This window comes from Perca fluviatilis, chromosome 2 (assembly GCF_010015445.1).
Source record: "Perca fluviatilis chromosome 2, GENO_Pfluv_1.0, whole genome shotgun sequence".
Taxonomy (NCBI): Eukaryota; Metazoa; Chordata; class Actinopteri; order Perciformes; family Percidae; genus Perca; species Perca fluviatilis.
The window spans coordinates 40746507-40773906 of NC_053113.1; the positions used below are offsets into that span (position 1 = coordinate 40746507).

Consider the following 27400-nt stretch of genomic DNA (forward strand, 5'->3'; position numbering starts at 1 on the left):
CCAATTCAGCAGTTGCCAGACATGTACAGGCCAAAAGTTTGGACACACCTTCTCATTCAATGCGCTTCCTTTTTATTTTCATGACTATTTACATTGTAGATTCTCACTGAAGGCATCAAAACTATGAATGAACACATATGGAATTATGTACTTAACAAAAAAGTGTGAAATAACTGTAAACATGTCTTATATTTTAGATTCTTCAAAGTAGCCACCCTTTGCTTTTTTTATTAATAAGGGAAACAATTCCACTAATTAACCCTGACAAAGCACACCTGTGAAGTGAAAACCATTTCAGGTGACTACCTCATGAAGCTCATTGAGAGAACACCAAGGGTTTGCATTGTATCAAAAAAAGCAAAGGGTGGCTACTTTGAAGAATCTAAAATATAAGACATGTTTTCAGTTATTTCACACTTTTTTGTTAAGTAAATAATTCCATATGTGTTCATTCATAGTTTTGATGCCTTCAGTGAGAATCTACAAAGTAAATAGTCATGAAAATAAAGGAACGAATGAGAAGGTGTGTCCAAACTTTTGGCCTGTACTGTATGTTAAAACAACCAAACTAACTGATCGAATATCCTGCCTCATCTCTTTTACTTCCACATTGTTAAATAATTGCAATCCTAAATCATGATAGTACGGACAATACAAAACAAAACTGTATTGAAATCCCATAAATAATACAGTCTGTCTTCCACCAGTGCCCGACCAACGTCCTGTTTCAATAGGCCCATGGAGAGGGACTATACCAGACCTGAACTGAACACACACAGATCCTTTCACATATTTCTCAATACCAAAGTCATTTTTCATCAAACTATTCCAATTCTCATCAGCTCGCTTCTCTTTTAACTTTTATCTTTAAACACATCATTATCAACCTTTTCTCTCACCAAGTACAATTCTTCAAATCCTGTCCTCTGGGGTGGCTTCTAGCTCACCCAGTAAGAGCATGTGCCCCGTGTTGGCTGAGTCCTGCAGTGGCGCAGGTTCGAATCCGACCTGCTGCCCTTTGCTGCGTCATGTCTATCCACTGTCACTTGGAAGCCCAAGGAAAAAGCCCCCATAAAACATCTCTGAAATAGCATGTTGATAAATGGTATATGAATATAATCCTGTTAATAACTCAATAAATGTAAATGTACTTATGGAGAAAAATCACAAGTTCCTGTACTTCTCCGTACTGGTGAGTAGGCCTGCTGGCCCATTTCAGGCACTGCCTGCAGGGTCTTTTTTCTGTTTCTGATCACCCTCCAGGATGCCTCAAAGAGATGCACAGGAGCAGCTGGAGGGCCATTCCATTTGCTTGTAAAGAGCGCCACCTGGTGGCTACAGGGGGTGTCTGCAGAAAGAGAGACTTTTAGAATCTGATATTCGTTAATAATTAGGGTGGAGCCACAGACAGTTGGGTGGACCCTTATTTATTGTCTATGGGTGGACCTCCCAGGGTTGCCTGCCTACTCGCGTGTGTATATGTGGATGTGTATGTGTGTGTGTGTTCTTCCCACCAAACCATCTGTCAGAAGTTTCCGACTGATGAAAGCGTTACATGCGGTCATTGTCCGCAGTTGAGTCGCGCAAACTTGTGATTGGCGTCTTCCTAAGGAAGGTAAGAATTTTAAAGTGAATCAATTCGACTCTTTATTTGAAGCTAAAGTTGTTGCTGAACAACGGTCACATTTGTTAGGCTGTTTATAGTAAAAGGGGAGGAAAGCTACACAGTCTGTGAAGGGAAAGCAACGGCGTGCTAAGCATAGCTTCCCGGCCATGTGTGTATCCTGCAGACGGTAACCTCAGGCTACTCCATAAGGAAGCAGTGCACATGGGTCTGAGAGCGGGGAGGAAGGGAGGAAGGGAGGAAGGACCGGCTGATGCAATATAACCTGAGAGCATTAAAGGGCACTACTGTACTTTTCTCTTCATACGTGGAGGCTATTGGATTCTGAAGCAAATATGTTAACTGTTATAAAAGCGGGTCTGAAGTAGTGGTGTGTGTGTGTGTGTGTGCGGTTACAAAAGACCGAGCAGAAACATTGCCTTTTATAGCGAGTGGCGTCTCCACCAATGAGTGCTGCTGTGTGGGCCGCCGAACTCCCGTGAACCCACACTGTAAATACATGAAACGTCAATTTTTCATCCGTGCTGTCAAGTTTTCTATGGCTTATTTACAAAGTTGAGTGATGACAAAATGATGAAAATGTTAATGTGGGTAGAAAATGAAGACTTTGATGATAAAAACACACGTTTGAAAAATGCATTTTGTTACTACAGTATGTGAAGCTGTGAGTGTTGTAGTCACCTACATTTGATATTTAATTGCTCCAAGTAGAGCTGGGATAGTATATCGATATTATATCGATATCGTGATATGAGACTAGATATCGTCTTAGGTTTTGGATATGGTAATATCATAATATGGCTTAAGTGTTGTCTTTTCCTCGTTTTAAAGGCTGCATTACAGTAAAGTGATTTCATTTCCTGAACTTACCAGACTGTTGTAACTGTTGTTATTTGATTCAGTAATGTATCATATCTACATTACTGATGATTATTTATAAAAAATCTCATTGTGTAAATATTTTGTGAAAGCACCAATAGTCAACCCTACAATATTGTTGCGGTATCGATATCGAGGTATTTGGTCAAAAATATCGTGATATTGGATTTTTTCCATATCGCCCAGCCCTAGCTCCAAGTGTCTTTTTGATCAAAATGTCATGCATGCCTGCTTTTGGCTCGCTTTGTTTTTGAAACCTCTGTCTGTATGTGAAATGATAAGTTTAGCATAAATCATGCGGAGTTACAACCAAACTAAATCAAATGAATACCCAGAATCCGTTAATCATAATCATCAGTTTATCAGTCAACTTTGAATGAATGATCATAGTGCAACAACTAGTGTCCCCAGACATATTCCAAACTTCCTTTTCAAAAGGTACTATGCAAAAACAACAACAGTGTTTCTAAAGGCCTTTTTATGGTTGTGCGTAGAATACGCCGGACCCTACGCTGTAGACTGTCGTGCACCTCTCGAAAAATGTAACTACACGTCGCTCGGCCGTGGCTTGGTAGCGTTGCATTTCCCTCGACTCATTTCCTGGTTTTCCTACCCCATAAACAACATGAACTCAAGGAGAGGGTTAACTTTTCCTACTTTTTTTGCTACAGATGTCCCACCGTGGTCAGAAAGCACAGGGGAGACATTAGGCTCGTTGGAGATGAACTGCGCCTCGCCTGTAAAGTGGACGAGAGCAGGCGGCAGCAGCAGGGGTGACAAAAATCCGCTGTCAAGTCGGACGGTTTCCAGCCGTTTCCAGCAGCCTTCAGGCTGAACAGGAAGTCACAGAAACACTGTGGTCCGATTCTGATTTAATAAAATGTTATCAGACCCATACATCAGTTTGTACACAGTCTCCAGTTGTTTTAATTATGACGGAGTAGCTCTCAAACTGCTCTACATCTCTATCTGTTGCTGATTTTAATTAACAACAGACTGTAGATGATCTGTAATCTGAACAGATTTAATCTCTGACTTCTAAACATCACTATCAGCCACACAACATGTGGTTTGTACAGAATAAGTATCAGACAAATAGCAGTTAAAATCCCTCCAATAAAAAGGTTCTATAAAACGTCATGTTGAGTCGATTCTGAACCAATCAGCTGAGAGGCCGGTGTTTCCCAGCATGCCCTGGGTCCGCCTGGGTCTTGCAGTCGGTGAAAAGCAACTGCGCTGCCTGTGTCTCAGAACTGCGGCCGTCTTGATCTCGTGAGGTTATCATTGCCCACGTGTGCATGACGTCAGAGCAAGTCAGACACAAATCTAACCGGCATGCATTGGGGCGGCGATCGCCGGTGATCGCTTCTGCGCAGACCTGGCTCATCTCCAACGAGCCTACTTTGTTTCTCTCACTATGACTCTCACACCTCTACCACACAATACCCCACACACACACACACACACACACACATGCCTGCTCGATGCACACACCAGCGCACAAGTCTAAACACCAGGCCACTTAGGTAGGCTACGGCGAAAGCTCTGTGTGGAGCCTCCGCAGGACCATAAAACTGTCTTAACCATTGACCTTGACCAGAGACGTTACAAACCACGGGTAAATATTGGCAGCTTAGAGTCCAAAAGGATGCCGAGTTGGCTAATTTCCTCCTGAACAGGTAGCTAAGCATTAGCTTCAGGCTAATTTATCACGACTACAAGAGACGGGCATTTTATGTAATTTCAACATTTGTGTACTCACATTGAATTGTATAGCTAGAGTACCAGAGTTGGTTACTCGCAAAAACAATTGAGACACAGCCAGTAAAGTGATCCAGACTGGTCCTGGCTAACCGTGGCTAACGCCGCCATGCTAACAGCTAACGTTACCGGAGGAGCAGGCAAGCGAGCCACGGCTGTTTACAACGTGTAGCCTGTTCAGCAACAACGGTGAGTTATTTGAAGCCAAGAGAGGAGGGGGGGCTGTAGCTAAATCGGAAAGAGAGGACTGTGCGTTTGCAGTGAACATGCTGTTTTTTTAGGTCGGGTAGAGTTGACTCTCGTATGTACGGGAAGTAGAAGGGCGTGACTTCGGCCACTTGTTCGCGACCTCCTTCTTCTGAATGTATCGACTGGAACGCTCTGAAGCGGTATACTGCCCCCATCAGTTCCGGAAAAGGCGCAGCACCGATTCTGCTAACACTGGCATCGTCGCTAACGGTGCTTCAAAAAAATGGGCATCACCGGTGTTTTGTCATTTTAGGACCGGAAGGTATCGCAAGGATCGGTTCTCGTGACATCCCTAGTGGAGGCCACTGTGTTATGTCTCGTCCTCATTTGCTCTCACGCAAGCAGGAACATCATTTGTTATTATTACTCAGTGTACTTTGCTCGAGACCACTGTGGTCCTAACTGTCTTGTATTTAACGCTTAAGCTTAACCATCTGTGTGTCAGTTTCCTTTTATTCGGGGAACCACCGTCTCTATGACAGCACACAACTCTGTGTAATAAGCATACACCAAAACACTCTTGGTCTCTTATGGAAACCTTTTACATTCTTATTATATTTATCTGCAACTAGTAAGAACATTAATCTACAATATATGGATTGTTTCAGGCTAAAGAGGCCAACTTCATTTGACATATTATGTTTGATTCGTTTGTGTTTTAGATAGGTAACGTTAATTGTGGTTTTCACACTTTTCTGCAAACAGTAGGCCTACTTGCATATAATGTTAGTGGTCGCTGTAATCATTCCTCCTGTCCATACTGGCAGCGGTTCTTCTTACGTGTAAATAATGCATTTCAAAGTTCATCCAACGCTGATATGAGGCTTCAAATCAAATCTCCCAAACTTTCTGTGTTTTGAGTACAATATTCCTTCTGTGTTACCGAAGCTCAATAAGGAAACACTATCTGGTTTGAAGTGGCTAAGTGGAGTAAGGGCAGCATATTGGGCTAACAGAAAGATGTCAGCCATGGATTACATGGCGTTTTCTCCTCCATTCTCCAGTAGACTTGCACTAACTTAGCTGCGACGACCAGCTTCGAGCTCAGGCTCATACACAGGAGGGTTACTCCGATTCTCCACTGGGCGAGTGTGTGCTGCGTTCTGGGTCATTTCTTATAAAAAGTAATAATTCTCTGATGTCAGCTTGTTAAATCTGAATATTTCTTAGTTTCTTCACTCCTCTGTGACATTAAACTGAATATCTTTTGAGTTGTGGACAAGACTTCCTCTTGGGCTTTGGGAAACACTGATCCACATTTTTCACTGTTTTTATTTATTTTATAAACCAAACAATCGAGAAAATAATCTACAGATTAATGGAGGATTAAAGTTCCCATGACATGGTGCTCTTTGGATGCTTTTATATAGACCTTAGTGGTCCCCTAATACTGTATCTGAAGTCTCTTTTATATAGACCTTAGTGGTCCCCTAATACTGTATCTGAATTCTCTTTTATATAGGCCTTAGTGGTCCCCTAATACTGTATCTGAAGTCTCTTTCCCGAAATTCAAAGCCTTGGTGCAGAATTACAGCCACTAGAGCCAGTCCCACAATGAGCTTTCCTTAGGATGTGCCATTTCTGTGTCTGTAGCTATTGAGGTGGAGGGTGGGGTGTGGCCTTGACAAAACTGCCACTTTGCTTGTTTGCAAGTCTCTCTCTCTCTCTTTCTCATGGGTGGGCCAAATTCTATGGGCGGGCAAAGCAGAGAAAGGGGAGGTAACCTTGCTCCTTATGAACTCATAAGGAGAAGATTCCAGATCAGCCCATCTGAGCTTTCATTTTCTCAAAGGCAGAGCAGGATACCCAGGGCTCGGTTTACACCTATCACCATTTCTAGCCACTGGGGGACCATAGGCAGGCTGGGGGAACTCATATTAATGTTAAAAAACCTCATAAAGTGACATTTTCATGCCATGGGACCTTTTTAAAATAATCGTTTGTTGCAGCCCTAATTTATGTATTTTCTCCTGTTTTCATTCACAAGGACGAGAGACATTACGTGTGTGCTCAAGACTCCCTTCCAGGCTTCCGTGTGAAGGTATGAACATCTCAGCAAAACTCAGGAAATAGTAAAAGCTTTTTTTTGTCTTCTAATGGCTGGGTTTTCTTACATTCTGTTCTTCGTGGCTCTGCTGTTACAAGGTCACTGTGGCCTTAGAGATGTCACTAAGGCCTAAATCCCTGGAAAGGAAAGTTTGTTTGGCTTATGTAAGCTGTCTGTTATTTGGTCGACCTCACATGGCACTTTGTTTGCTCCATCCCCAGTTACACCCCCAGAGCAGTTAAGTACATTTCACGTGCCATGCGGGACATCAGTGCTCTCTGAATTGCCTCTCTGCTGTCCTCATCTTTTAAAATTCATGCAGGGAAAAGACAATCGGCAGCTTTTCTCAAATTGATCCGAGAATAATCAAGTTGCATACTCACATCATTAGATGATGTGTTTTCCCAGACACAGGTGGTCCTGCAAGTGTCTGCCACACAGATTTACTGTTCCAGTATTAATGCCTGAGTGCACATCAACTCAAGATTGACAATGAAATGCAATCTTTAATAATTGTACGTAGAGAGAAAAGATGTAAATGTAATTTTTTTATAGCCCCACAGAAAAGTTTCTAATACTTTTAAAGTACCAATGCCATACCAACATTAATCTGAGTCTGTGTGTGTGTGTGTGTGTGTGTGTTTAGTTGTGAATCTGCTGTGTTCTCCATGTGTACAGTATGAACAACGTCACAGCCAACATAAAAGACGTTTTGAAATAGCAAAAGTATTTAGCCTCACATATTGAAGCGCATGTGACTGACTGCTGTTCCAAATTCACCCACCCAACCACCCATGATGATGACTTTGCTGATTGGCTGTGAAGAGGGCAGGGCTCTGTCTCGCCCACTATCCTTTTTTAGCCCAGCCACTGCATGTCACATCGTGTACACGCTGCACCTCCACCGTGAGTTCTGAACCACTGGCTGCTCCCGCCCCCTTTTTGCCCGCCCTGCGATGTAACAAATGTTCTCGCTTGTGCAACACATAACATTGTAGTCTTTCATGCCCTACTCCTGTTTACATATTTGACTGATGTGAGAAGTGCACATTAGTTCACAGTGGCAGTTTTTCCTTTCTATTTTCAGCTTTTATGTACATGCCGGGTTGTTTTGGCCTCTGCATGTTGGCCTAATTATTGCCCAAACCGTTGGCCCAATGAAATGTCTGGCTCCAACTGTTCAGGTCATCAAAACCTCGACGCAGAAAGCGAAAAGCTGGTCAGTTTTTGTCTCATTAGGTCCTTGAATTAACGCCTCTCTACTGGAAGAATGTTCCACACGCATCGCAGCTCCCTGCAGTGTTTCCTCTATGTTGATTTGGTAGTGGCGGCCCACCATGGCGAAATTTCTGCCACCACAGTATCAGACATAGGGCTGTACAAAAAATGTAGTCGTGGTTACCTTTTTAAATGATCCTGCCGACATAATGCACCCCCAGTTGGCTGCTGCTCACATTGCAATTTAACAACAAGTAGAACTATTCCGAGGTTACTGGGCCCGTCCAGTTTAACTCCACATACTGTCGTGTTGATGTAGTTTATTGTCAAAACGTTCACTTTTCTATTAAACGAACAGCTCCACCAAAAACGTCACCGCGGTGGGTCTGTTCTAAGTGTAGGTTGTTCGGATGGACCTGCCCCCACTTAAAAAAAAAAAAAACCTGCCCTGATACTGTATGTAATGGAAACACTCCTCTGTGCGTCTGCGTGTTCACAGAGCGCATGATTGATACGATATACTTTATATGATATACTTTATTGTCCCCTTAGGGAAATTTGATTTGGACTCAAAAGCTGCGCATATATAAATGCCTTGACAGAACATATGAACAAACAATACAGCACCAGCCGTACGAGTCACGACAATAAATTGCACATAAAATATTGCGTACATCCCGTGCTAAAAACCTATTGAACATATTTTCCCTCACCCCACAGTAAAAGGGAAATATGTGTTGATATTTTGTTGACATTAAGTGATGTTATGTAATTCCAAATTTAAAATCAGAATTTCTTTTATGTGAAATGAGCGTATTTCTGCTGTGAGAAGGTAAAAGAGCAAACTCGAGGAGTGATATTTGTCTAGTGCTCATGACTTGACTATAACGAGTAGAGCCTGTTGGGTCAGTTGGTCTTGACCCGGGAGGAACATGGCTGTGGTCACAGCTGCTCCGAGTGTCTTGAGATCCCAGAGGCCGTGTGAAGCGTCACCGTTCTATTTGTGAGCGGGACACCTGAATGGTTTGCTACGCTAAGAGGCGTCTTTGTCACGTGTCAAAGCAGCACTTGTACATGTCCTCTCTCTCTCTCTCCGCTCCATTCATTCTCAGCTGATTGGGACAGAGTCTACAGCTGCACCCTGGACAAAGCGGTTGAGTGGCTTTACTGTACAAAGTGTAGATCAGTAAAGGCAGAAGATCCTGTTTTGCATTGCGCTGTGAAAGTGAGTACTTGTCTGCATTGTCGGTCAGCTCTTTAACTGAAGATTTGAAACTGGTTTTCCGATTGTCAGGAGTATGCAGAGTGTACAGATAGTGTCGAGATATGAAACATCTGTCAACATCGTGGTTGCAGCTTGTTGTGTAATCTGTAAAAATGACTCATGTTGATTGAATTTAGATTGCGTGTCACTGACACAAATGAAGTCCCATTTTCGCTGGAAGGACCAGCACGCTTGTTTCTTGTTTATTTATTTTCTTTATTATTCTTTTTAATTTTATTCCCTCTTCCGTACGTTTTTTGGCTCTCTGTAACTTCTGCATACTTTTACCTATTCTCTCTCTTCTCTTTCTTTCTTTCTTTCTTTCTTTCTTTCTTTCTTTCTTTCTCTCTCTCTCTCTCTCTCTCTCTCTCTCTCTCTCTCTCTCTCCATCCCTCCTTCTCCCTCCCTCCTTCTCCCTCCCCCTCAAACCCATGTTTCTACTGTTGCTTAATTAAATAAAACATCAAAAGAGAGAAATTGTCGGAGTTCGTGTTTTAAACAGACACACCTGGGGCGAAGTTGGGAACCAGAATCAGCTTTAAATCCAGTCCTAATCTAGTCCTCACTAACATGGGCCCAATTACAGTAACTACATGAAAACTTCACTGTTGTTGCATGAAATGTCGTTTGTGTTTAGCCTACATCATCATTTTCTATCATGTGAAATAAGAGGCCATCAAGCCTGAAGCTGCAGACAGATGCTCCCCAGCAGTCAGCTCCCCCTGCTGCTCATAAGGTGCCTCTGCACCCCTTTCGTTTCAGACCCTCCCACCAGCCTTTGGGCCACGCCTCCTCATTTACATTGTCATGTGTCAAGTCCAAACGAAAAGGCAATGTTAAATGGAAATTCAAATGCCAAATATTAAATGAAAATTAAAAGCCAATGTTAAATTGAAATTCAAAAGCCAAATATTAAATGAAAATTAAAAGCCAATGTTAAATTGAAATTCAAAAGCCAAATATTTAAATTCAAAAGCCAAATGGAAAATAAAAAAATAAAAAATAATATTTTTAATTTGATCTTGCTTTGTTTTCTCTTTGGACTTTCAATTTGAATTATGAATAAATATTTCCTCCATATTATTCAACTTTTCAATGAAATTCATACTTATTAAACCAATTTCCACTTTTTCTACTACTCTCACTACTTCAACTTCTTCTTACGGATTTAAGCTATTCACCCAGTTTAGCTTTAGCAATTCAGCTATTCAGCATTCCCACGCATTTTCTGCAGGAAATGCATTTTCTAGTTACTTCTTTTTTTTAAGCCTTTATTAATTCAGGGAAGGTTCACTGAAAGGCCCTGATCACATTCACATAGTTACAGTTACACACACCTACAATTAGTTTATTTATTTCACAGAACATAAACAAAAAGTTAATTACACATATAAATTTAAAAACGGTCAAAATGACCTTCATGGCCGTTCTAGTGTTAAGTAGTCGTTAAGACTAGAAAAGCGCTATATAAAAAGGCCATTTACATTTACACCATACAAATCTTCATAGCAATATCCTCCCTCTCTGAACACGAAAGGCAAGTAGATTAAGCAAAGGAATTTGGGTGCATCTATACTGTTAAACCCACCCAGAAAAAAAAACCAACAAAATGGGAAGCACAAGGAACAAAGAGTTAGTTGATCTGGGACTGGAACAGCACATTGGCTTTTTCTTTTCCTTTTCTCTCGTCTGTTTAATTGCATAGTTAGTCTCAATGCTCTGCCATCCCTGTCTTGTTTTGCCCACAGGTCAATAATCTTGCGTGGAGCTTTTGGAGCCAGCCGGGATGATTCTGGCCACATTGAAGGACATTGGGAAGCAGCTCCTCCGGGTGAAGGTTGTGGACTGCAATGCGGAGGACTCGCGCCTGTCTCGATGCCTCAACACGTTTGACCTGGTGGCCCTGGGCGTGGGCAGCACGCTGGGCGCCGGAGTGTACGTGCTCGCCGGCGCTGTGGCGCGGGACAGTGCCGGACCTGCCATCGTCCTCTCCTTCCTCATAGCTGCCCTGGCCTCGGTCCTGGCCGGACTGTGCTACGCCGAGTTCGGAGCCCGCGTCCCCAAAACTGGCTCGGCCTACCTCTACAGCTATGTGACGGTTGGGGAGCTGTGGGCCTTCATCACAGGCTGGAACCTCATCCTCTCTTATGTTATCGGTAAGACACTTTGAAGGTCCAGTGTGTAACGTGTTTAGTTGTTCATTATCAAAATCTGTGTTGCCCGTTCACAAACTTGTCCTTTTCCATGAATATTTACCTCCACCATCAATTCCAAGTATTCCTATTGGCTTGAAAACATTTGCATTCGCATGAACTGGGGTAGACTCTCCATATTCATGCGCCATCTTGAAATACGTTAGCCGGTAAGGGACATACAGGACATACTGCTCCGCCTTTTGCGTTTTCGCTGTCACATGATAATGTCACATGGGTATCGTAGCTTCCCGGCCCCGGCAAGTTTGAAGAAGGAAACATGGAGGACCACACGTATTCAAAATCCAAATTTCAGAAACAGGAGTCTTCTTCTTTGCCCAGATAAAGAAAAAGGAGATTGAAAAGAGCAAGAGACCGGCTTCATCATAAAAAAAGTGAACATTGGAGCTGCCTTCCAAAGATGGAAAGACCTGATGTAGGGCTGGACGATTTTGGCTAAAATCATAATCCCGATTAATCGAACAATTTACCTCGATTACGATTATTGAACGATTATTTAAAAAAAAAAAATTCTTTTCTTATACTGGAAATATGTTCACAGTTATTTTTTCTAATGAAAGAGTGCATAATCTTATCTTTGCAATTCTAAAATAAGGAAACGACACACAGATAGCAATTAATGCTTATTTATTAAATATTTCAAACAACTGAACTGAAATCTACAACAGTAGATTTTACAATGAAATAAAAACGTCTCATAAAAGTAATTTAAGTTTTAATGTAAAAAAAAAGTTTCCTAAAAATGTAGAAAATAAAGAACTTTTAAAAATAGTTCTTTTTGTAAACAAAATTATGGTAAATATTGCCATGCCATCTTAAAAGTAAAATATAATTTCTCTCTTGTAAACAAAATAAATTATTGTAAATAAAATAAATTATTGTCAATATTGCCAAAATATAACTTGTATCCTTTGTAAACCTTTTGATCTTCCTCTCAGGGATCTTGTCCTGTCACTCTCTATACATAAGCATTTACTCCCGGTTCTTACTAAGAAACACTAGCAGGTTTACCTTTTCAGCTTTCAGGCAGGATCTGAGGAATGTAACAATGTTTCCTCCAGAACTGAAAACTGGTTCTGATGGGGAGCTAGTGGCTGGTATGCAGAGATACTTTTTTGCCACCTCACTTAGATTGGGGAAGTGTACATGATGCTTTCCCCACCATTCCAGTGGATTTTTCTCACTATCCAGCATGGGGGACACCAAGTACCTGCTCAGCTCTGCTTCTAGTTTTTGCTGAAGTGACACAGTGGGTACAGTTGCAGTTGCCTCACTTCCTTTGAAAAAACTTCCTAATGACCTCTTTGGCTTCTTTGCTTCTGATGAAGACGTAGAGGGCTGTGTACTCTCAGTGGTACTTTCCCTGCAGACTGCAGCTGCTGACGCCATCTCTGTTTTCACTTTCTCCTGAATGGTGGCGACATGGAGCGCAGAAATGTATGTTGTTTTAAATCTGGGATCAACAAAACTGGCGGTGTCCAGTAGCTCTTCTGTGATGGGGTCTGAGTACTTCCCCTTAAGGTATGCAAGGATGCTGGTTTTGATTGTTTTGGTCAGCTCCACGTCATCTCCTCAGCCAGCACTCGTGAATTGAGGATGTGTAGGACAGGCTTCAAGAATGAAATGGTCACATAGTCTTCTCCTGACAGAACATCTGTGAACTCCATCAATGGGGAAAGCGCTCTTTTGACGGCCTCCAAGACATCCAGGTCAGCCCAAGATGGAATAAGGCAATTTTAGCTTGTGTTGAGGCAGGTTGAGCTCTTGTTGCGCCTTCCCTAATGCCTTCTTCCAGCTATAGGAAAAGGCACTGACTATGTTTTTGCACACCCTCATTGCTCGAATCACACGTTGATCTTTCATTGCATTTTCTGAAATAAACACACACACAAAAGAATATAAGAATATTAAATTATTGATGGTTTCAGAGATTTACAAACTGTAGCTCTAACAAAATTTAGAGGAGAAATGCCTTATTAATCTGATATTATTTAAGCAGTTTAATATCACATCTACAACTTTTTTAATTTCTACTCTGACTTAATGTAGCGTTTTGTTACATTGTAATGTGAGGTTTACATTGTTTTATTGTCAGTATTTATTTAGTGTGCTGAAGGACAATTAATATTTATATAGCACCCCTTTAAACACATGTAACAAAGTGATTTCAGCACAGAAAAGAAAAATCACAAGTCATATAAAAACATTTAGACGTTAAAATGATCTAAACAAATGAAGAATATAGCAGCCCGTCACCACCGACAAATTCCCAACTAGATTGAACATCATAGCATTGGTGCACTTACCGATTGCCAGGTGCAGCCTGTGTCCAAAACACTGCTGCCGTGTCCATCCATTGAGCTGAGCAGCTTTGACAACATTAGCGCCGTTGTCTGTCGTAATGGCCATGAGGTTCTCTTCTGTTAGTTCCCACGCAGAAAGCATATCTCTCAGGCCCTGTGCAATCATCTCTGACGTGTGATCGACTGGAAAATATGCTGTCTCAAGGCACCTGTTGCGCAGCTTCCATTTGTCGTCAATGTAGTGCAATGTCAGGCTCAAATATGGGTCCATCGCCCTACTTGACCACAGATCAGATGTGGCTGCAAAGTGCTTAACAGACTTAAGTTCAGCAGCTACTTTTTTACGACATGTTTGGTACATGTTGGGCAGCGCAGTTTGGGAAAAATAGTGTTGCGATGACACAGTGTATCTTCTGTCCAGTGTTTTAACGAGTTGTTTAAACCCACTGTGCTCCACCGTAGCTATGGGAGCCATGGCCTTCGCGATATAACTAATGGCGTCAGTTATTTCTCTCCATTTTATTGAATCCTTTTCATATTGTGTAGCATTTGTAAATGCGTGCGTTATCGACACCTGCTTTGTGGGGGCACTTGTTGCTGGGCGATTGTCAGCCTCTCTCTTTTTTTTGAGCCATGCACTGTTCATATTAGGTAATGTGATTGCGCTCCAGGTGTTGAAATAGATTGCTTGTATTACCTTTGGTTGCTATAACAGTTTTTCTGCAGTGTTTACATTTGACTTGAGTTTGTTCGGTGTCGTCCTTATTGAAACCAAAATGTGTCCAAACGACGGACACTGCGTGTTTTTTTTGGTACCAGCGGCTCCGGCTCCTGTGGCTGAGTTGACTCTGTGTTTGAGTTCTCCTCCATGTTGCTTCAATGTCGCAGACTGGACGGGCCGGAGTCACGTGACTACACACGCGGAGGCCGTAATATGTTTTAAGGGGAAAGTACATTAACAGACAGTGGGCGGCCGCGGAAATATTAATAGGATTAAAGGTCCAATATGTAATATTTGTACTGTAATAAATCCAAAAATGACACCAATGCCTCATCAGATATTAAGGAAACATGTTAAACTGAAATACTATCTTTTCTGACAACAATGCTAATTTCAGTATTTTTTCTTTTTGAAATTTACATTCCGTGACGGAATTTATGTTTATGTTTTGGCCTGTGTGTTGTTATCAACGGCCCAGTTTGACAGCCAGGCCAGGTTGCCAGATATAACTGTAAAAACGTAAACCCAGCGCGCTACAGCTGTAACGTTAGTACAGCCATGAAAGCAGCAAACAAACAAACAGGATCAATGGAGATAGATTCTACCCGACCTAAAAAAAAGAAAACGGCATGTTTCTAACAGTTGCGTGACCAGAGACATAACAACCCCTGGTAAATAATGGAGATGTATTTGAAAGATGGAGACAGCTTAGAGCCCAAAAGGACGCAGAGTTGGCTTATTTTCTCCTGAACCAGTAAGCATTAGCTTCAGGCTAATTTATCACAGCCACTAGGGACGGGCATTTTTTGTCATTTCAACATTTGTGTTCTCACATTGAATTATATAGCTAGAGTACCGGAGTTGGTTACTCGCAAAAACAATTGAGACATAGCCAGTAAAGTGATCCCGACTGGTCCTGGCTAACGCCGCCATGCTAACCCTGCTACCTGTTAACGTTACCGGAGAACCAGGCAAGCAGCCCACGGCTGTTTACAGCGTGTAGCCTCGTCAGCGGCTGGAGCCGACAACGGTGAGTTATTTTAGGCCACCGAGAGGGGGCTGTAAACCGGAAAGAGAGGACTGTGAGTTTGCAGTGTGTTTAGCGATTTTTGCCATAATTCTAAGCCAATGAAGTGTGTTCGCGTCGGTAAGGTATGTGGTATTTTTAGCGTTTCGTATTGTAATTCTAAGCCGAAAGTGTACCGACTGGCGTGTGGAGAGACAGTGAGGTTGTTGTTTTTTTAGCGGTTCATACTGTAATTTTAAACCGAAAAAGTGTGTCTGTCAGTTGGTTACAGAGCTCCGCGTGAGCACGGGCTTTTATGACTGTCAATATAGCCAGCATCTACCGTTAGCTACTCCGCTGTGCTGTGGAGTAATGTCTGGCTATGTGAGAAAAGTGTCTAGCAACATTGTTGTGAATGCTGCGGTCTCAGCCTGGCAACCTCCGTGAACTTCGAGTCTGGGCAGGAGGGGGCGGGGGAAACGACTCTCCAGTATTTTGAATTGGTAGTGCAGTAACTATTTTAACCGCTAGCTGCCAGTATTACACACAATATTACATGTTGCACCTTTTAAAAGACCGAAATAACCGACATGGTAAAATTACGTCGGTTTATAGGCTCTGAATTTCGGTTTCGATTATTTTTCGATTAATCATCCAGCCCTAACCTGATGAAGGAAAAGGGGATCGAAAGAGACGCCGAACGGCTACCGTAGCTGTAATACGTACTTTGAACTGCGTGGCGCGAGAGAGTTGATTGCAACGCTAGATGGGAGAAATTCCCACACATTGGACCTTTTTAAAATAAGGAAGGAAAGTAGTTGGCTTCTGCTACACCATGGCCACGTTCAGCCCCAACCAAAAACGTAGCAACATCACGTACCATTACGCAAGCGCTCTGCCTTTTTATTACCACGAGTTTAGACACATCTTTGCTGATTGGGTATCACCTGTGACACAGCCAATAAACGAGAGACACTCCCACCAAAAGAGAAAACGATACTCAAAACATTTTGAGGAAACCGGTCGTTCAACCAGGAAACCGTAGCAAAACATTGCACACCGTTTTTAGCTTGAACATGCCCCAGATTAGGGCTCGGCAATATATTGATATTACGTATAGATGAGGCTAGATATTGTCTTAAATTTTGTTGCCTTATTAGACAGAAATCTATGCATTATGCTGTTATTTCTGACACTTTGATAAACAAATGTGTATTATGCTTGAGTAAATGAAACCCCAATTAACAAAATTGGTAAAAAAAAACAATATTAATATTAAAATAAATCACCAGGAGAGTCCTATACAGCCCGACTCTGGAGATAAAACTGAGATTAGCTCTCATATTAAAGTTTATGTTGTGCTTGTTCAACAGTTGTTTAGTAAATGGCTCTTAAACACATTTGGAGGGCATTTTAATTGCTATTTTTATTCTCAATTGTTATCATTTTGGTTCTGGTGATTTTCCTTTGGAGCTGGCTAAAACCTCTTTGAGGGGTGCCAAAAATTCCTCTATGCAGGAAAAACCCTGCCTTTACCCACATCCACATTATTGATTATTATTTATCAAAAATGTCATAGTGTTAATATTTTGTGAAAGCGACAATAGTCAACCCTCAAATATCGTCTCGATTTTAAATTATTACCTTCGGGAAGGAGGTATAGGGTCTTGATGTGCAGGTCTAATAGACTAAAAAACTCCTTTGTTCCTACTGCAATCAAGGCGCTAAATAGAAATGAAATGAAATACTGTGAACTGCCTTCTTGTGCTTTTTATCCTATTTGTTTTAACGGATGCTGTATTGTGTGAATGATCTATTATTGTGTTTTATGTTTTTCGATCATGTGTTTTATGTACTTTGATCATGTTGCTTTGCATGACTAGACTATGCACGGTGTCCAAGACAAATTTCCCAGTGATGGGACTAATAAAGTATAAAGTAAGTAAAGATATCAATGTATCTGGTCAAAAATATCGTGATATTTGATTTTCTCCAATTCGCCCAGCTCTACACCAGATATCGTTGAGTTTACATGAATGCTTTCCTGCACACAGGAACTTCGAGTGTGGCCCGAGCATGGAGCGCAACCTTTGATGAGCTGATTGGACAACACATTGAGGTTTTCTGCAGACGTTACATGACCATGAAGGCCCCGGGCCTCCTGGCAGAGTATCCAGACGTATTCGCTGTCCTCATCATTATAACTCTGACAGGTGAGGAGCAGCTCGGATATCTCTCTCTCTCTCTCTCTCCCCCTCATGTTCTATCTCTTTTTGTCTTCTTGACATCGTCATCTCTCACATTGTCTTTTTTTTTAACTGCTTTCAGGACTGCTTGCATTTGGAGTGAAGGAGTCAGCGATGGTAAATAAAGTGTTCACCTGCATCAATGTGCTGGTGCTGCTTTTCATGACCATCTCTGGCTTCGTCAAAGGAAACCTGAAAAACTGGAACTTGAACCCTGAAGAAATCCTCAATGGCACCAGCAACTCCAGTCTTAAGTGAGTGACATGAAGAGCTTATTCCCAAAATGTACAATGTGCCTAATGATGTGGGCAATATGAAGAAAATCAAATGGCATGATATTTTTGACCATATACCTCGATATCAAATTGCCGATATTATATCGACAATTGTAATGTTGACAATTGCTGCGTTCACAAAATATTTACACAATGACATTTGTGATTAATAATTGTAATGGGAAAATTACATTTAAGCATAATTCCTTATATTTTAATGTTTTATTTGTAATTTAAATTCATCCACAAATGCTGGAAGAGTATCTCATTCCCACATGTAGATTTTGATTGTAACTTTGTGAGACATCCAGTCTGGAACATTATGTGAGCACTGTTAGCCTGAACCGATAAAGGTACAAGGTCACCCTAAAACTCTCTAGTTTTCCTATGCCAGTTAAGATGTAACTGGGGGGTGAAAGTCATACAGGGAGGAGGAGGTGAGATGGCTCCAAGATGTCTCTTGTATTTCTCTGATTGTCTTCATGTGTATCAGATTGCATGTAAAAATTGTAGCGTCATACTAAGCCAAGTGTGTGTGTGCTGTCACTCTGAAGATGCATATAAGCCTAGTGTTCTGTTCACTCATTTGAGAAACTGACTCCACACTGGGCTGCGGCCTTTTGTGAAATCATGTTGATCCTACTTGCAAATATATCTTTTTTAATAAAATACAAAAACCCAACTTGGTTTTAATCTCAGTCTGTCTTATTTGTTTCAATTTACTAAACTCTGAAATTTCCCCCCCTGCTGCAAAGGAAACTTCCACTACATAATCATCAGTAATGTGGATATAGGGCCCTATCTTGCACCCGGCGCAGTTTCTTTGCTAGTTGTCCAACAAAAACCTGGTCTAAAGTCAATAGCGCAGCATTTCATTGTTATTTTAACGGCAAATTAGTAAAATGCTCCTAGGCTCGTGCACAGCGCGCGCACACTATGCTTGTTACACACACAAGGAAGCGCAGCAGCACACAAACATGCAAACGATTACAAATAAAAATATTACGGTGCAAATCAGCCATCATAATGGCAATGCGCCAAGGTCCAAACGCGCCTGGCTTTTAAAGGGAATGGGAGAACTCTGATTGGTTTATTGCATGTTACGCCCAAAACACACCTATGATTAATGAAGACACTAAGTACAACCATTTTGAACCTTTTTTTTTTTTTTGACCAACTGAGCTGTCCGGGCGCCCACCATATTCAAAATCTAAGACGATATCTAGTCTCATATCACGATTGATATATTATCGATGTATTGCCCAGCCCTACTTGTTGTGTTTCAAGTAAGCAAATGTTCTCTTCCTTTTTCTTCCAGTATATCTGACTCCTTACCTTCAGAAGAAAGTCTCGGTGAAGGCGGCTTCATGCCTTTTGGCTGGACCGGAGTCCTCTCCGGTGCTGCTACCTGTTTTTATGCCTTCGTAGGTTTTGACTGCATTGCCACTACAGGTGAGAGGAAATGCAGTAAATTTGATAAGCAACGCTTCGTGGCCCCTACCCCTCTCACGTGTCCTGCTCTGTTTCCTACCCTAGGAGAAGAAGTGAAGAATCCTCAGAGGGCCATTCCCATCGGGATCGTGGCCTCACTCCTCATCTGTTTTGTGGCATACTTCGGCGTGTCCGCAGCCCTCACTATGATGATGCCCTACTACTTGCTGGATAAGAACAGCCCACTGCCAGTAGCCTTTAAGTATGTGGGCTGGGAGGGAGCCACGTATGCCGTGGCCATTGGCTCTTTATGTGCCCTGTCGACCAGGTAAGACTCTCCTACTGTCCTACTGCCGCTCAGCATGAAAAGGTGTGGAGGACTTGTAAATTTCTGCACGCTTTTTTTTAGGAATTAATACTTCACGTCCAGTACACTGAATATAGAATTTTTTTTTTTTAAATCCTCTTGAGGGGAACTAGTTGTAATATTAAAAACACAATTTTTTTTGTCAGTTGATGATTTTGCAGCTGATCCATAGAGATAATTCCTTTTAAAGGAGCTTAGGTGTCAAACTAGTGCATGATCGATGTTACTTAAAGGAGAAATCCGGCACAAAATGGACCTAGGGGTTAATAACACGTGTACCGAGTCGACCGTTCTCTGGGATATGTTTTCATGCTAATCGAATATGACCAGTTTTTGCTAATTAGCAAACCGCTAATTAGCTTATAACGCTAGTCGTCGGGGCATGGGTAAAGTAAAAAGAAATCTCTATTTCTATACCGCTAACAAGGCTCAGAATAGCACCACACTCCCACGGTAGCATAATGAGGGTCCCTACATGTAAACCAAAGCATTGAGAACTTTGTAAGTGTACACACAGTTTATGAAAAAGATAGTTTAGAAAGACAGTACCGTTCACGTATACAGGCGGGCGCCATCTTGGGAAAACAGTGCTTGAGCTATGTTACTGGTTACACAGCGCCGGATTTGTCCTTTCACTTAATTAAAGGTGCCTCGTGGAGTTTTCTTCTAAACTGTTGGTTCTCAAACTAGGGTACATGCACCCCCAAGTGACACAGCGGGTACTCAGAAAAAGCCAATCGTAATCGTGTGGGGGTGGGGGGGTATGTAGCTGGAGTCTGAAGGGGTACGGGACTGTAAAAAGTTTGTGAAACACTGTTCTTAACAAACAAAGTTTCTGTTTACCGATACGTATCATCATCTTTAAGATGCCCCTTTTTTAAATTCCCACTTTATATTTAATCTTCTCATTAAATAGAATATTGTGTTTATTTCAATGTCTGATAGCGCTCTGTGATAACATTTGTCAAATCATATTTTAGTTTCTTTTTGCGAGTTGATTGGATTGTGTTAAATGGGCTTATGATATTGTCTCGTATCGAATGCAGGCCCCTGAATTGAATCAAAATCGCAGTGTGGCAGACTTTGTGATATCAGCAAATATCATATTGTTGTCCAAAACAAGTTGCGATTTACACCCCTAGTATGTGGACGCCCCTGTCCTATTTTTATGTACTCTTGCTCTGGGGCTGTTTCCATGGTTTGGGCCCCTCAGTTAGGAAGTTAGGAAATCTAAATCCATTTTAGACAGAAGTGTGCTTCCAACTTTGTGGCAACTGTCCCCTGTTCTATTATCTAACTGTGCATTCACTTGCACGGCATGCTTTTTCTCTCTCTCCCGTACTAGTTTACTAGGCTCCATGTTCCCAATGCCCAGAGTGATCTGGGCCATGGCAGAAGACGGCTTGCTCTTCAAATGTTTGGCCAGCATCAGCCCACGAACCAAAACCCCTCTAACAGCTACAGTAACATCTGGTGTTGTGGCAGGTGAGGTCCTGACCTAAACCTACTAACTGGTTGAGGTTCCCATCACCCAATAACCCTACATTATGCTCTTGGTGAACACGGCCTCAACACAAACACTCAACCAAAACCAAGATGCTCATACAGCATTAGGGTAGTCCTGCAAATGTACCGTTTCTTCTTCAACTATTGCTATGTACAAAGCCGACACAGGACCATCCTGTGTTCAGCATGCTGGCTTGTTAATCAGGATGCCGGGTTGAGAATGGCTGCAGTTGAGGCCTTGCGTGCAACCAGAGTTCCCAAACAAATTCTTTTAAGTAAAAAATCTCTGCCTCCTCCTCCTCCTTCTTCCTTCATCTTTGGCGTAGTCTCCTCGGCTCCATGTTTCCACTCCCACGCATTATCTTTGCTATGGCTCGCGATGGTCTGCTCTTCTCGTTTCTGGCACGTGTCAGCGAGAGGAAGACGCCCACCGTCTCCACCATGGTGGCAGGGCTTCTGTCCGGTAGGTAGCTGAGATGAGGCCGAAGGCCAACAGTGCCCTCTTTAGGGAAGGAGGATGGGGGCATAATCTCATAAGGTTGTAAATAAATGGAGCTGTACAGTTATAGTTGTAACTTTTGTACAAATTAATTAAAATACAATATCTGCATTACATTGTGGTGAACGTGCGTTGTTTTGTTTTTAGTTTGTAGAAATCTATCATCATGTTGACGTGTGTTTTTTCTCCCATGTGGCCTGCAGCTGTGATGGCTTTCCTGTTTGACTTGAAGGACCTGGTAGACCTCATGTCCATTGGCACTTTGCTGGCCTATACTCTGGTGGCTGCCTGCGTGCTGGTCCTCAGGTAATCCCCGTCTCTGTTTGCATGTCCAGTCCAAGGTTTTAGAGGATTACCTCACCTGAATAACAACATATCTGTATGTCTTCTCACTGGGAAGGAAATCCCCCCCTGTGTGCGTGCATGCGTGCGTGCGTGAATGCGTTCCTCACAGATTGACTTTTCCTTTGATACTGGATGACCCAGATGATCTAATCTGCCTCATGATGTAAAACATGCAGTCTTCAAATACAGGATTGTTTGATCTTTGAGGATGAGAATAGCTACTGAGAGTTTATCAAGCATTTTTTATGTATTTAGTGCATATTGAATTACCGTAATAAATCATCCTAATCACTTGTAGCATATTCACTGGAAATAAATATCTGTTCATAATGAATGTGATACAGCGTGTTTTTAGACTTGGTTAGGATCTCAAGAAAATCTTGTGCTGTGTCCTCAGCCTAAGTGAACAGCAGTTTTGGGAGTTCTGCGAGTCTGGTTTTGACCGTCTGTTTTGCCGTCTGAAGGTACCAGCCTGAACAGCCCAGTGTGGCCTACGAGATGGCCAACACTCAGGATTATGAGTCTTATAACGATGGGAACACTGACATACTACCGCAACCAGAGGATCGCTTCACCTTCAAGAATCTACTCTTCCCTTCGAACACAGATCCGTCCCCTCTGTCTGGGTTTGCCGTCAACATTTGCACCAGCATACTTGGTGAGTGGTGAGGCACGTAAGCCGTTTTCACATACGGACTCCGGACACTGTCCGAGGAATCAGGTGCGGACGTTGTCTGAAGTTTCCAGACATGCAGCACACAACGGGTGATTGTCCGTGTCGGATGCGTTCTCACTTACTGGAATTACTCCATTTGGTTTAGATTAGGGCGGCGCCTGGCTAGAGCGTGCAGTAGACAGGACGTGGCGCGGATTACACTGCGTCACCGAGCCATTCATAATTTGGTCCTAAACAACGGAGTCTCTTACAATTCATCAATTTGTCTGACAATTTTGATGCGTCCCTTACCGATAGAAGTTCCTGAATCTCTCGAGACATTTCCGTTGCCTTTTTATGTAAATCACTTTTCTTCCTTACCCTCGGATGTTTTTCTTTTGGTTTTCGTTAAACGTCATTAACACGCCTACTAGCTTGCTGTGAATTCTGTGAATTATTCTCACGGTGGGTTCAAGCAGAGATTACACTGACTTCGTACTAGAGAGCTGGCAGGGTAAACCCCGTTTGTGCAGTGCATGTGTGACTTGGGCTATACAGAGCCCTGAGAAAACTGATACAGCACATCTGACGACCTCTCCTTACTGTTTTCTTCTTCCCTCCAGGTGTTTTGGTGTGTGTCTTCAGTGTGGTAGCGGTTCAGGGAGGGCTGGCTGCTTGGTCGCTGTCTGTCCTCGCTGTTGTCATGGCCGTGTGTCTGATTGTCACCTTGATTGTGTGGAGACAGCCGCAGAGCAAGGCCAAGCTTGCCTTCAAGGTAGGGTGTGTTCTTTCACCAGAGCGCTTTCTCCCACTCTTTCCTAGTCAACACGTACAAGGTGACATTGTCAGAATGGGATGAAACTGTGAAACTCTTAGTGTTGCTCCTAACCTGCTAACAGCTACACATCTTTTTGCCCAACAAATGCAAATTGTGTGTGCTTAACATTATTGCCGACTATTGGCAAATGTACTTAAAGGACAAATCCGGCGTAAAATGAACCTAGGGGTTAATAACGCGTGTACCGAGTCGACCGCTCTCTGGGATATGTTTTCATGCTAATCGAATGTGACCAGTTTTAGCGCAAACCCCTACTTAGCTTATGATGCTAGTCGTCGGGGCAGAGGGTAAAGTAAAAAGAAATTGCTATTTCTACACCGTTAACGAGGCTCAAAATAGCACCACACTTCCACGGTAGCATAATGAGGGTCCCTACATGTAAACCGAAGCATTGAGAACTTTGTGAGTGTACAGACAGTTTATTAAAAAGATGGATTATAAAGACGGTACCGTTCACGTATACAGGCGGGCGCCATCTTGGGGAAAACAGTCCAACCAGTCGAACAACAAACACCGTGCAATATATTTTAATAAACCGATATAATTCATGCATTTCCATGTAATTACATTTCACAAACATAATTCCTATCGACCCATGTGAGATTTCAAGTGACAGTTCAGCTCACGTAGCACGGCGTTCGACAGGTCGGACTGTTTTCCCAAGATGGCGCCCGCCTGTATGCGTGAACGTGAACTCTCTTTTTCATAAACTGTCTGTACACTACACAAGTTCTCCATGCATGTAGGGACCCTCAGTATACTACCGTGGAAGTGTGGTGCTATGTTGAGCCTTGTTAACGGTGTAGAAATAGCGATTTCTTTTTACTTTACCCGTGCCCCGACGACTAGCGTTATAAGCTAATTAGCGGTTTGCGATAAAACTGGTCACATTCGATTAGCATGAAAACAAATCCCAGAGAACTGTCGACTCGGTACACGTGTTATTAACCCCTAGATTCATTTTGCGCCGGATTTGTTGTTTAACATTGTTGCACACTACTGACAAATGTACTTAACTTACTTATTACTGCACGCTATTGACAAAGTATAGTATACATTTTTAAATTGATTGCAATCCGTTCATATCAGTTCAAAAATTAAAATAAACTTGCATAGATTGGAAATCACTGTGAACATTTCATCACTTATTTGTCACTGTATGGTAATGCAGTCAGACTCCTGCTCTAATAAAATGAATGGAAGCCAATGGCTGCCTGGAAAATATAAAATAACCTTAGATTCATGGCTGGCTTTTGAAATCGGTTCAAATTCCTCCGACTCACGTTACACTCCACCTGCTGTCTTCGGACAACAGGTCACCTCGTGAGATCGATAATGTTGTCAGACACTTTTTAGTAACAATCGGAGCCTGTCAGTGGCAAAAACAATCAAAAATCAAGGCTCCACAATTGCCCCATTGGGTTACATTGCAGCTCGGTTTGCGCCAGCCGGTCACTGCGTTCTCGCTCAATACTGGACCAATTTCAAAGTCTATTAGACCCAAATGCAAAAAAAAAACAACGAAATTGCTTCGCTGTCAGTGTTGTTTAGAACTGATTGTCAGGGATTTCCCTGCAACATTTCCTACTCAGCCATTATTCATAAGATCCATGTTACTATATGCCTTTGAGTGCATCTTTTCTCAATATTTGAGCATGAAATGTTGAAAAACACACGCACTCTTTCCTCACAGGTTCCGCTGCTGCCCTTTGTCCCAGTCATTAGTATGTTCATCAACGTCTATCTGATGATGCAGCTCGACAGAGGAACCTGGGTGCGCTTTGCCATCTGGATGTTCTTAGGTACTTTGGATTTTTGGCCAGAAATGTCAAATGTTATCTCTGCTGCACTCGTGTTTTGGAAATGAATTAATGTCTTTGCCACAATGTTTCTGCACCATTTGTAGGTTTCTGTATCTACTTTGGCTATGGTATTCGCAACAGTGCAGAGGCAGTGTCGACCACGCCAGCCTGCACGATAAAGGGAGAGCCCATGGCCACAGATAAGGAAGCCTTCCTACACGACACACAAAACACCGCCGGAGAGGACGAGGACGAGGACGAGGACGATTCCTGAGGAAACGGGAGGTTCACTAATCCCCTCTGTTTCTGTCCTGTTAAACTCTCCGAAATAGCTGCCGATCCAGGAGACGTATGGAGACGCTTACCCTCCAATCAGAGCGTTGACTCGTTTCCTTATTTCAGACACAACTTTTAATGAAAGTAGAGAGGCTAATTAGATGTAAAAGGTAGGTAACAACATTTTAAAAAGATAAGATGAGTCTGGATACATCTTAAAACCAATATTTCATTTCAGAAACCTTAATTTTTCTATGTTTTTTTAATTCTATTTCTGTGGAACCAAAGCAACCAAAGGCAACGAACAAGTCGTTTTAAACAAAGTTTTTCTTTTTTTTTTTTTAAGGCAACTGGTGTCCGTATATCTATTGTTAAACATAATTTTGGTTCCTTCATCCGCAGTATATATCTGCATTAGGAGGAACAGTGCCTGCTACTGTGTCCACATCCCATGGGAGATTATTTTTTTAAATCCTTTATTTCACACGTGAATTAATTGCATTGAAGGGGCTGTACTTGATATTTAGAAGAAGAATGGTCTGGGATTGCCTCCACACTGCTTTCCCAACTCATCAAATACTGTCGCTTTGTCACGGCCCTCGGGGTCGGATAGACGCACAAGGTACTTACGTGCACTCGCATGCACGCACATGCACGCGCGGCCGGACCAGCTATCACAACAGAAAAACCGAGAAGCTTGGATTCCAACACACACACAGAGGGAGTGTGACTTCATTCTCTGCTCAGGACCCCAGTACTCCACTGTACCTTTACATAGCAGTCATTGACTGCTATATTATTGTTCTTGAGTACAGCCCCTTTAATTCAGAGAATCTGCAAATAATTCTTCTGAAACTCAGCTGAGAATTTCACTGTATCTTTGGTGCCGTTTTGTGTGGTAAGTTTACCTCAGAGGTACCTGTGTTTTACATCGACAGTATATCTGAGAATAGTGCCCCATTGTGCTCTGATTAAGTGCTCTGTGATCAGTATATCTCAGTGTTTTATCTTCTAAATGATTGATGGTTTCCTTACAGTGCACATTTGCCAGTGATCAAATACACTGTCTCCATCAGGGAACTTTGCGTGTTTTTCTTATCTAGCCCAAGAAAAAAAAGCTGCTAATGTGAAATGATTTCTCCGATACTGCAGAAGATGTATTTTTAAAGTGCCTTTTTCCCAAATGAATTCCACCTTTTTAGAGATATCGCTTTATCACCAGCTAGAATTGTGAAATATATATATATATATATATATATATATATATATAGTCTGTAAATAATGTACACTTTGGATTTTGAAAAGCATATATTTATAATATATCAGAGACATTTCACCTTAGTGGACTGTTTTCACGTTTTAGTTCACATACATCTGAATGGGATGAAGCACAATCAATCGGTGATATTGAACACCTTTCGGTTTCCATAGTGATATATTAATACTGTATACTCAGAAACATGCTGCACCAAGCGTTCTAGCATGGCTCAGCAGTAACCCGTGTGAAAGTGCCTCAGCCCGTCAGACAGGATTGGATGATTACGGAAGGGAGGGCTGATTGCGAGTGTGTGCAGATTCCCAGGGCAGCTAAAACCTGAACGTGACCTATCAAACTGTGTGTGTTCGCTAAAGACTGAAAAAAATTCCACAAGGTGAAACCTCTCTTTACTCTGTCCCTTTTTTTTAAAATGAGCCCTACGATGAAATGTTTTCTTTTTTCACTCTGTAGTTATTACACACAGGCCTGGAATACACACACAACATGCTCAGTATACATGCACTATGGGAGAGATGTCAGCGTGGGGGCTGCAGCTGTCGATGGACAGGCGCCCCGAGCAGTTGGGGGTTCGGTGCCTTGCTCAAGAGCACCTTGGC

At 42.2% G+C, this 27400-nt stretch overlaps 1 protein-coding gene across 3 annotated transcripts; it reads left to right on the forward strand.

Moving 5' to 3' along the window:
- Nucleotides 1-1437: 1437 nt before the first annotated feature.
- Nucleotides 1438-27325, forward strand: LOC120572580 (high affinity cationic amino acid transporter 1-like). Of its 3 annotated transcripts, XM_039821905.1 has the most exons (13): nucleotides 1438-1615; nucleotides 6501-6554; nucleotides 10791-11198; nucleotides 17340-17498; nucleotides 17614-17785; nucleotides 19125-19258; nucleotides 19343-19565; nucleotides 20950-21089; nucleotides 21813-21915; nucleotides 22419-22612; nucleotides 23233-23384; nucleotides 25141-25249; nucleotides 25354-27325. In XM_039821905.1, exons 3-13 carry the CDS (start codon nucleotides 10829-10831, stop codon nucleotides 25521-25523), a joined length of 1926 nt encoding a protein of 641 aa, XP_039677839.1. In that variant the 5' UTR covers nucleotides 1438-1615; nucleotides 6501-6554; nucleotides 10791-10828; the 3' UTR covers nucleotides 25524-27325. The 3 variants fall into 3 exon arrangements, with proteins under 3 accessions (XP_039677839.1, XP_039677846.1, XP_039677853.1); XM_039821912.1 differs by lacking the exon at nucleotides 6501-6554; XM_039821919.1 differs by lacking the exons at nucleotides 1438-1615; nucleotides 6501-6554 and adding an exon at nucleotides 8817-9003.
- Nucleotides 27326-27400: the final 75 nt, after the last annotated feature.